Source organism: Protomyctophum bolini, assembly GCF_963924005.1.
Source record: "Protomyctophum bolini genome assembly, chromosome: 16".
Taxonomy (NCBI): Eukaryota; Metazoa; Chordata; class Actinopteri; order Myctophiformes; family Myctophidae; genus Protomyctophum; species Protomyctophum bolini.
The window spans coordinates 34,672,305-34,683,676 of record NC_137877.1 but is presented as its reverse complement, the minus strand read 5'-3'; the positions used below and the strand labels follow the sequence as shown (position 1 = coordinate 34,683,676).

The following is an 11,372-nucleotide window of genomic DNA, read 5'->3' as shown; positions in this document are numbered from 1 at the left end:
CTACAGTATATGTCATGATATTACTATATCCACAATCCCAGACAATATCTCCCATATCAAGATACCAATATGATATCTGTGTGCATATTGCCCAGCCTACTGTATAGGTCATGCTATTTCTCAAGTTAAAACACATTGTCTCTCTCTATTACTCTCTCCAATTTCCTCTTCCATTATTCCATTATTTTCTCTGCCTTAGAGTGTGTGTGTGTGTGTGTGTGTGTGTGTGTGCGCGCGCAGAGTGATAACCCATCGAGGACATGGATGTGTAATTCCTCTTTTAATTCATTTATTTCCCAGATGGAGAACTCAGCTCGATTCCCTGGGCAAGGCTCTGCATATTAAAACATGCACACGTGCACAGTATACACACACACACACACACACACACACACACACACACACACACACACCTCCTCGGAGATTTTGGCTCCGTTTCATAATTACATGTAATGCTGCTTTAATCTGCTCCTCTAACTACAGTGATCCTGGCCTCGATTCTACTTAAAGGGAACATACACAAACACAATTCAAACATCTACAGTATCTATCTATCTATCTATCTATCTATCTATCTATCTATCTATCTATCTATCTATCTATCTATCTATCTATCTATCTATCTATCTATCTATCTATCTCATATTAACTAATAAATACACTCATACTACATTCATTCATTCATTCATTCATTCAATCGGGATGCAACAGTTAATTGAAGTAATCAATTTCATTAATTGAAAGAATAAGCAATTTTAAACCTTAGGCTCACCTCATGCTAGTGATTCTAATTGTGATTAGAATGTTATAATTGTGACAGGCCAACACTGTTCTTCCTTGAGTCCTCAGCAATGCCTGCCAAATGTGAATACAATATGGGATCAGCGTTTCATGGTATGAAAAGGGCAGACAGATATATTTCATAGACAAAACAAAATGCTTGTATAATCAGATCAATATGTTGTCTGTAGATGAACAGTATAAGGTTTATTTGTCATGAATAAGAACAATGGCAAAGAAATACAGTACAGTATGCCCTGACACCAGCTAATCGCCTAGAAGCAGTTAAAAGCAAAACAAACGAAAGAGGAAGGTTTAATTTAGTTCCGACCAAAGCAATCTGATTGGTTAAAATGAGCTCTCAAGCCATGCTTAAATGAGAATAATGCAGTCAGAGTCAGACTAGAATATTTTGTTTCCTTTTTCCTTTTCTTTTACTGAATGGGTTCCCAGATTGAAACGAGCATGACGGCACACCTGCAATATTACACTCGAGGCTTGCTTCATCGTGATTATTGGCACGGCAGTGATGCGGTCAGGAACGAGACGGAGCCGAATTCCACTGAAGAGCCAATAATGCACACCTTTTTTTCTCAATATTGCTACTGGCACAGCACTGATATATGACAGAGAGAGAGAGAGAGTGAGAGAGAGAGACAGAACGAGCCAGAACGGACTGCTCTGGAGTGTAACAATTTATAACAATGTGTTTGGAAAATATAGATACAGTGATTGGTTCGTGAATGTGAGCACATAAAGATTAACCAACATTTCCCTTGTAGTCTTTTCACCATGAAAAGCTTCAAAATGGTTTTCAGATCTCCAGTAATTAAGCTTCTAAAACAGGTGTTATGAACACCATGCAGCAGTGTGTGGCTGTGTTCCATCCCAGCTGCAGGTAGATCAATGAGACCATCATGCATTCAGTGTGGAGTGGAGCCGGCTAGCTGATGCAAGCCCAGTGCACTATTCAATGTATCATCATTATAGAAAAAACATTTGAAGTGTTTCTACTTGATCTGACAACCCTACCGTGTTGGGTGCACGTACAGGAGTTTCATGACAGCCTAGGCAAATCGATTGTTTTTCCTGTACAGGTTAAGAACTGGTGTCAAGCCTTATAGTCTTGCAGTGGCTAGACGATTAGATATTTAACGTCTGGCTGGGGCACAACCATTGAAAAGTGAGGACAAAAGGTGACAGACATATTCATTGAAAAGACACAGACCTCCTTAGACCAACCATGGAGCACTGACCGCTACAGCCCAGCCAATCAGAGGCTCGGCTGACATTTTCTCTGCCAAAGAAGTTGGGCCTTCACAGGTGTTACCAGTGATACTTAATTAAGACTCTGTCCCATTTAGGCCCCATCCAAACGGATAGTATTTTAGGTGCACTTGCAAAAGTTTTTAATCGTATTGCCGTTTCGTCCACACGGAACTGCCGTTATGGGTGACCGAACACGCTTATTTTGAAAACGGGTCCCAGAGTGAAGAAATCTGAAGACTCCCTTGCGTCTCCCTCCGTGTGTACAACAAATATGCATCTTTCCTGAACCGATGACGCCACAGGCAGCATGAACAACGTTCATGCTGCAGAAGCTACCGAGCGCGATAGGGCTCATGTACTGCTCCTATATGACCACTGTTAGCAACAATTGGACATGGAGAACTGCATTCCCTGTTTGTTATGGTTTATGTCGCATGAGTTGAATGTGCATGCTGCATGTCTTCTCTCTTTTTGTTGCTTTGTGGCAGCTTCACAGCACTACTTACAGGCCGGACATACTGTACTACAGGCATTTCCAGTGGTTGAGTAACTTGTGTTGGGTTCATGTGGACAACAGATTCCTTGAGACGATTCTGTGTGTACGGTAAACTTATTGAAAATGACATTTTTTTAAAACGTCTCCATGTGGACGTGGCCTAAGTGTACTTTCCAGTGACCTATACCAACATACACAATAATGCAACAACCTGACACTGTATGACAAGTTAATTAAACTTAATCTTGTAAATCTTTGGAGGAAATACAATTTCTTTCCAATATGGCTACCGTGCATATAGGGAATACTGTATGACATGAGATGATTTGAGAGGCTAAAGATGTCTACTAAGATGTCTTCACATCTGACTACTAAAACTTATACAGATAGCAACTTTAAATCCTGTTTTGGCATGTTTTGTGTAGCCGCACAATGCAAATCCACAATCCTCCAATCTTCTCAACCCAGCTGTGTGTGCAGAAGCAGTGCCAGGTGTTGTGCATTAGTGTTAGTGCTAGCCAGCGTTACAGGCCCCTCGTCGCCACAGAGGTGTGAACAGCCGCTCACAAATTAGCCGCCTTGCTCCCCTCATCCATCATCCCTTTTTCTTACTCTTTCTCCTGTTCTTTCATTCTTTCTTACTCTTCTCTAGTGGTTACTTCCTTCCTTTATTACAGTTTTTAAATTCGTATACCAGCTTTCCCAATCAGACCATATTAGCTCTCAATTCATGACCCCTCTATTGTTCACAGACTGCCTGTCTTGATTTATTCTCACTATTTGTAATTGCGCAACATTGGGTCCAAATATAAACCACACCAATGCATTGGTCCCGACGAGACCCTTTGGTGTGGTTTGGGCTTTAGAGTAATGTATGTCTCAAATCATTTATGATCATTTGCATACATTTGATGGACACATAACATTTTAAATGCTACTACATAGTAAAGTCTTAAAGTTCATCAAATCACCTTTATGGAGACAAAAGAAGGAATGTCACACCTGGCTTATACATGCAGTGCACTGTAACCTGGAACGGATTTACTGCCATTGCATAGTTGGAAGTATGTTTATTTTAGTTGTTTTCCCCAATTCACATTATTCTATATAATTGTAAGCTGTATTTCCAAAGCTGGTGGGTCAAACTAAACAAGTATACTAACAAACAAGTATCACATTTTGCAGCAATGATTCTCTTCTTTCATATGAAATGAAAAAATAATAATGACTGAAATTTGAATTGTAACCCCTTGGTTTTTGGGGTATTTGTCACTTTCATTTGGCATGTGGGCCGGCGTTGCGGACTACAGGCAAATGGTCTGTGGACCATAGATGTCTGCAGAGCATAGGTGTACCCTAAAACCTTCCTGCCTCTTTAAACTTGTTGAGCAGTCCGTCACCTTCTTTCAGGGTGAAGAACAGGGTGTGGCTTCTGTAATACTGTGGGTATAACTGGAGGTTCTGGATGACATTCTGGATGAGATGGGCCCGTGTCATCTCACAGCCGGGTGCGTCATATTCCAGGGCAGTGAAATGGACGTGGAGGTGGTAGTATGATGGCTGATAGTGGAGGTACACCCTCAGCTTCCAGGCTGGCAACCCGTATCGCTGGAATATGGCCTCCTCTCCCTTCTTAAGGATGTTCTTGAGAAGGGGAACATGCTCTGGGGTCAGGTCTCTGAGGCACTTGATGCCTTTCTGACGAGCTATTGCAACAAGGTACAAGTTGTCATTCTGCTTTTGGTCCCACTTGACGTCCGGTAGGAGCACAAAGCCAAGCTGCGGGTCTGGATCTTCACAAACGATGCGATCGGCCTCTGCCTTCTTCTCTAGAACATTGTACATCCACTGAATGCTAAAGCTCTGCTCCTCAATGCATGGCAGAGTGATGGCGTTGTAGTCCGCCTCTGTCTCCTCCACCAGAAACATCTCCCCACTCTGGTACTTCTTCATGTGTTCCTCTGTGGCGGGACACACCACTGTGGTCATGATCCTGTTGAGATGGGCAGGGGGCTGCAGCTGGTAAGTGCTACAGGTGTCATTCCTCATGTCCAGTTCCATCCTGGAACCTCTGAACAGCTCATCCAAGCTGTCCTTTGTGATGGGAGTCTTCTCCAGCAGGACCACTGCCGCCTGGTCTGCTATTGTTCCATGGACAAATATAGTCTTCTCCCGTGCACAATCTCTGAGAACGCGGGTTGTTTTAAAACCAGACAGGCTATCTCCATCTTCTTCAGGCAGTTCCATAAAATGATATTAAGCATTTGCTTTGAGAACCAGAATATTAAACACATTACTGTGTCAGGGACCCTGGATTTATAGCACTGATGATGACGTGGCTGGAGGTGACGACATGACCCGAGACGTAGGTAACTGGCCTGCGACTTCATACCTTCCAGCTTGCCTCATTTTCAATTTTCAATGAGTGCTTGTCTCTTGACGTCATTTCTGAAATGGGCTAGCGCCCCTCAAAAAAGAGCATGGAAAACATAATAGATTTGTAAGTTGTAACTGATAGGGCAACAACAGGGCTCGAGCCTGTTTCTGACAGCATGACTACCTTGTTATCAACGTTTATAAATGCATTTTCAATCTTTTTTTATGGCCATTCCCTTATATTAGGCAAGAATAAGCCTTGTGGAGGGAAGGTAGTGCGGCAAGATGGTGGTGGAGGCGCTTTACTAAATTTCATTATACATTTTTTTTATTCCGGAATATTGCAAAGCTGTGTACATATTCAATATTATTCAGTCATTCCAAGCCTAAATGGTTTACAAAAGAGTTATTATGAAGACTCTGGTGTGTGTAAAGAAGCTAGTCTCTTCAGTAGAGGTTTATGATAGATCCATCGCTCTCCATCCTTGTGAAACAGCCTCGGCTCCCACTGCTGTTCATTCTGCTTCCTCTCCAGAGCATCAAATCTCTGTTTATCCTCCAGTCGGCATTTGGCTACTGTCGCTGCGTTGATGTTCTTACGTTTCAAGTTCTGTGTCACATCTTTCCACAGACGGCGAGACTCGTATTCCAGCTGGTCCTCCAGCTTCCGGACCTTCTTCTTATTGATTCCCATTTTGTTGGTGTCTATGAACAAGGATTTCTCCCCAGATGCCCACTTGGCATGCATCACTCCATTCCACTCTCCCTCAATGGAGCAGAAAGACTTCTTATCCTTTGGTGCAAAGATCTCTGCAGCCACCTGGTGTTTCTTTCCACCGTAGAAAGGCTTGGTGTGGAACATAATGTTGGCACTGTAGCCTGTCCTGGAGCAGTAGATGGTACACTCCCCACCCAGCTCGAACCATGGGACTGTCAGGATTGACCTGCCATAACCATTAGGGAAAGTGAGAATGTAGTGTTCGTCATGTTCAAAACATGAAACACGGCCTTGGCCAATATTGTGGACACCTACAGATAGCGGTAGCCCGAGGAACTTGGACTTAGTCCAGATGTGAGCATTGAATTGAATCTTCTTATTGTAAGACTCTGCATAGAATGCAGAAACAGGTGGGTGGTGCGAGACCTGCTCTGCTACAAAACCCAAACTGTTGGGCAAAGACCACGGGATTGGACCATCTGATACTGTCTCCTTGGGCAGCGCAGGTTCCTCCGCCTCATTGGGTAGATCCCAGTGGCAGTAGAAGGCCTCTCCCAGGATGGGATTGAAGGGCTTCTTGGCTAATGAACTCTGCCTTCCAACATGGAAGGATGACAGATACCATTTCACCACCTGTACCATGCGCTCCTGGGGAGCCGGCTGCTCCGCGATACTTACAAATAATTCTGGATGTGCAAAGAAATCTGCATACATCTCTAATAAAGACCTCCTCTCCAAGATGAAGATTGGTAAGGCCACCGCTGCGAGGTCCATGCCGAGTCGGACCTGAGACAACAGGTGCATGACAATGCTCTTTTGCTCCCCCACTGACTCAAACTCCTCAGTGTCGTCATGGTCATCGTGGCTGTCATATGTGGTGCAGTTTGATTTGAATTTGCTGAGTGATGAAGCTGCGTCTGTGGTGTCTTTGGATAGGGGTGAGTTCAGTGATTCCTTGGTTTGGAGTTGTTTCAGCACTGTTTTCTCATCACCAAGGGGCAAGGTGGCTGGAGGCCCCGAAGGAGACCATTTGAGCCTTTCAGCTGCCTTGCCTCTTGGCACTGCTGTGTGAAGTGTTGAAGTGAGTTCTTGGGTGCTCAAACAAGATCCTTTGGGCCCACACGCCACCTGGTGTTTTGGGGAATTGTTGCTCCAGGAGAACTCGCCAGCATCATAGAACTCGTCCTCACTGGAGGAGTACAAGACATCTGGCACTGAGGGAGAGGGGATGGAGATGTGGGTGTGGAAGGTGGCGCTACTACTGGGACCTGACACAGCGCTAGAACGGTCTGTGAGTAGTGTGATCTGTGTTGGCATGGTTGTGTTGACTACAGTCATGTCCAGAGGAGGTTGGTTGATCACATTCACTGGGTTGATGTTTCTTAAAAGCCTGTTTGCGAGTGGCTGTTCGTTATTTGGATCCTTGGCAATTTGCACCAGTGCAATACATTGATTGATGGATTCTACCATACTGCAAGTTGTCTCCATCAAATTGTTAATCTTATTGCGTGACACATCCATACCGTCCTTGACCTTCTCAAAGAGCTTCAACTTGACAATCAGCATCTGCAAGTAGGCGTCTGCTTCGGCAAGCTTCTTCTCAAGGTCTTGAATGCTGGGGATAAATACAGTCTCTGCCTCCCTCAGCTGGAGGGTGTGATGGAGCATAGTTCCTTCTAAGGGGCTTATCCACCTATCTCGCTCGTCTGCATTTCGGGCTTGGAAATGGAACATCTTTTGGTCCACAGTGATGGTAAAAGTGCTGTCGTCCTCATCACCGATGCCGATCACAGCTCCCTTGAGACGTACGCAGCCTTTTCTGGCACCTCGCATCATCTTATCCTTTGATGTGTAGTATGACAGCAAGCCATCATTGTAGTCCAAAACAAACCACCGGTATTGCCAGCGGTTGACAACATTAGTCCACTTGCTTAGCAGCCCCTCCATCATGATGGAAATGTACAGTCTCTTTGAAAGTCTGAGCAGAGATAAGATGTGAGATTGACAGTGTCTGGGTTTAAAAACTCCGTCATCCACGTTCCAACCTCCCATATGATTGGCTGAGAGACGTGATTACGTCGCACCTGGGAACCTCACATGATTGGCTGAGAGACGTCATTACGTCACACCTGGTCTGCATATCTGGAGCAGACAGATCTATGGATCTACAAGTTTGTTTTTCTTAATTGTCATATATTATCTATAGGGCCCCTGCCCGGTGTCCATATATGGAGCTGGCTTGTTCTGACATCATTCTCACATCTGCATAGACTCCATATTTGAGCGTGCCTGACAAATAACTCCATATATGCATTGACATAAAAGGGACACAGACACATATCTGGCCTGGGTGGGGCATGCATTTCCAACATGCATCGTTCCAAGTATGCCAGTGCCCAACGGGCACCGCTGTCTACAGCGGTGCCCTAGTTCAATAAATTGTGGTACCCATGTTATTGGTTGAACGCGCATCTATGAATGGACCCTTATGGGTCCATTTGAAATGGTCGGGTCAAGTTTTAGAGTTAGAGTATCAGTGGTCTGACACTACCACAAATGGGACATTGCAAGTGTGGTTGCAATTTCCCACCTCGCTTAGTACAGTATGATGATAATGATGTATATCCCACATAATGTCACAAATAACAATAAATCAAACTCTAACCTCTTGAGTCTTAAATGTCGATCCGGTCAACACTAGATGATGTGAATTGTGAAATAACACAACAAATGTCAAATGGTCGAATTGGCGTGAGTACTGAGTACTTGTGAGGGGCGCTCTTGTCATCATACATCATCACATTCCGTGCTCAGCCAATCAAATCTCACATTTCGTGGTACACAGAGTCAGACAAAACAATTACAATCGGACATGTCAGTGTTGATTTTGTCGACTAAAATGTTACGGAGGGGCCAGTGGAGAAGAGATCCAGTGGAACTAATAATTAAAAGAAAAGTCATTTTATGTTTCGTTGCGCTCTGAAAATAGCAGCGCGACTAAAACTGAATCAAAATGTGCTCAACACTGGTCAGTGTACAGTATATTGTGTTATAAGGCATACTTTTCACAGAACTTTCTACTGAATGGAAAACAGGTGAGGTACTCCAACCACGGCCAGTTGATGGGGTGGACGTAGAACCATATCACGAGAATGACGAACAGGACAACGTAGACCACCAGGGATATTACGATGAGGAGGCGTTTCCGGTACTTGTCAAACGTCCCAAAGGTGACGTAGGGCAGGAAGGAAAAGGAGAGCAGCAGGCCACTGAGGAAGCCGAACACGTGGGCGATGTTGTCGATCCACGGCATCAGGCCACACAGGAAAAGGAAGGCGACGATGCACATCAGCTGCATGAAAGCCCGCCATGGCTTCTCCAGCATCTGCCAGCTTTGGAAGAGCTCTACGAAGAGGCACGCGAGAAGGCCAAACTGTGACCCTGCTGGTCCCACCTCGGCTATAGAGGGCATGAACTGTGCGGAGGCCAGGTTACCGGTTATGCCGCTAAGGATGTATATGATGGAGATACGCACCCACCCTGCCAACTTCTCAAGGTCTCTCAGTATTGTCACCTGGAACACCACCGACACGAGACAGTGAAACAGTCCGGCGTGGAGGAAGAGCGAGAGTATGAGGCGATAGAACTGGTCAGGGACGTCGGGGGCGAGAAATGGTAACATGCCACATACATCATCTAGACAGTGGACTTGCGAGCAGAGTGTGGCCTCCTCATGGAAGTAACCATGCATAAAGGAGCAGTACTCTCTACTAGAGATCTCACACCTGCCCTTGGCTCCTATGCAACATGGCCTACCTATAATGTTACAGTCCATGTGGCTGTAGCCTGTGTTCTTTGCCTTGTGGGGGGATGTACACACTGGCCACTGGGTGATGTCATCAGGCCACCTGTGTGGCTCTGTCGAAGCAGGCTCTTCGCACACTCTAGGGTCCTGGTGACAGACGGCGCCAGAGGACCTGATGATGTCCACTGGCTCGTTGTGCCATTTCACAAAGGTGCCCAATATCCTCGAGCAGTCAGACCTGAGGGTCTGCACACAACCAGAGTTGTCATTCTGAACACAGCAGCCTGACTCTCTCTCCAGGCCCTTGGCCGTTTGGATCAGACTGACAGTCTGGGGGTCTTGGCGGATGCAAGGAGAGAACTTGGCCCCCAGGTGGATCAGGTCCTCAGAACTAGGTCCGATCCAGAAGTTTTCCTGCTGGGTGTAACTTACACTATCATAGTAGACTTTGTTCTTCCGTATTAGTTCCGTAGTAGAATGCTGGGCAAATCCGATGGGGGCAAAGCCATATGTGAAACAAGTAAGCAGGGTGATCAGTATGTGGACAAAGGTAATCCAATATGTAAAATAGGGCCTGTAACTGTGGTAGTCATCTAGCTGCTTTTGGACATTGCTGCTGACACTTTGATTATAGTGGCGCTTCATCCACTTTCCCACAACACCCATCCCATACCGACGCTTGTGCTTAGAGTCCGGTGGGTCACAACACCTATTCAGCAGGTTGCAGGTGGCTTGGATGCTCATGCGGGCAACAGACTCCTGCATGCGTTTGGGTTTATGGTTATAACCAGCGTCCTGGCGGTTGACAGTGGACTGTGAACTGCCCACCAAGGTGACTGAAGCCACCTGAGTGGGGTCTGTTTCTGCATGTGGGGTCTGCGCAGGATGACCCTCCCTTTCATCGGGCCCCTTCCTGGCCAGAGGCTCTACGATCCTGGGCACCTTGTGTGCTGTTGGTGAGTCCAGGCCCTGATCGGTGCTGGTGAACATCTCAGGCTCTCTGTATTGGGCCTTGAGCTTTCCAAAGCGCTTGTTACAGTGAAGCCGGCTCTTCCTCTGCCACAACTCAAAGTCGTCTCCAACGCCAAACCACTGGGCTGTGCTCATGAGAGCACTCTTGTAGAATGTCCTCAGACGTACAGCCCAGTGGATCGGTGTTGGGGGGGACTGTGCCGGCGGGAGGCTAGCCACGTGGCTGGCATCGTTCTTCGGAGGTGGACTCACTGGCTGTTCAGCAGGGCCGTGGTCAGCTTCGTCTTGCTGCTCTTTTTGAGGAGGAATACTTATGACAAAGGTTGGTGGCTTCTTTCGGCTGTCTCCCTGGCTGTCCTCCTCCTCTGCTTGTGTTAACATCTAGTCAGATGTCTAATATCCACAGTCGAAACGGCTTCCGTTTTGCCTGATTCCACTACAGGTTAGCTGTTGTTCTGAACAGGAACTAGCTCTGCAAGGGTGAACTTAACCGTTGCCGGCTGACCTCATGCTCCAGGTATTGCTGTCATACCCAGAGGAATATGTCTTACAGTGAGTGACTACAGATCTGACACAATATGAACAGGTGACTACCAGCGAGTTTGTCTGGTCTATATATGGACATATGTCATCTTGTCTATGACGTCAGTCATCCTCCAATGTAGAAATAAATACTTAAAAATAAGACATTTCAAATAGTCGGGGTTGATCGCACTAAAAAACTATTTCAGTAAGCCTGGACAGCTGACCTATCTGTCTTGGCACTTGAGCTAAAATGCTCAAACCTTTGCTGTGTGTCACTCCCTGTCTCTCTCTCTCCATTTACTGTATATACTGTATATACTATCAAAGGCAGAAAAAAATCCAAAAAGATATCTTAAAAAGAAAAAAAAAGTCTTATTGTATAGACTTGTTCTTCCGTACTCGTTCTGTATAGTAGTAGAATGCTGTGCAAA

The 11,372-nt window shown here is 45.6% G+C and overlaps 3 protein-coding genes across 3 annotated transcripts; all 3 read right to left on the bottom strand.

The window, feature by feature from the left end:
- Positions 1–3,901: 3,901 nt before the first annotated feature.
- LOC308330925 (m7GpppX diphosphatase-like) lies at positions 3,902–4,792 on the bottom strand (the record flags this gene model as incomplete). The annotated part of the gene is made up of 1 exon (XM_080785995.1): positions 3,902–4,792. The coding sequence occupies one exon, from the start codon at positions 4,790–4,792 to the stop codon at positions 3,902–3,904; it is 891 nt and encodes a 296-aa protein (XP_080642121.1).
- A 538-nt stretch (positions 4,793–5,330) lies between these two features.
- LOC308330924 (oxysterol-binding protein-related protein 9-like) lies at positions 5,331–7,589 on the bottom strand (the record flags this gene model as incomplete). The annotated part of the gene is made up of 1 exon (XM_080785994.1): positions 5,331–7,589. The coding sequence occupies one exon, from the start codon at positions 7,587–7,589 to the stop codon at positions 5,331–5,333; it is 2,259 nt and encodes a 752-aa protein (XP_080642120.1).
- Positions 7,590–8,688: 1,099 nt separating this feature from the next.
- LOC308330923 (inactive rhomboid protein 2-like) lies at positions 8,689–10,797 on the bottom strand (the record flags this gene model as incomplete). Its single annotated transcript, XM_080785993.1, has 1 exon — positions 8,689–10,797. One exon carries the CDS (start codon positions 10,795–10,797, stop codon positions 8,689–8,691), a length of 2,109 nt encoding a protein of 702 aa, XP_080642119.1.
- Positions 10,798–11,372: the final 575 nt, after the last annotated feature.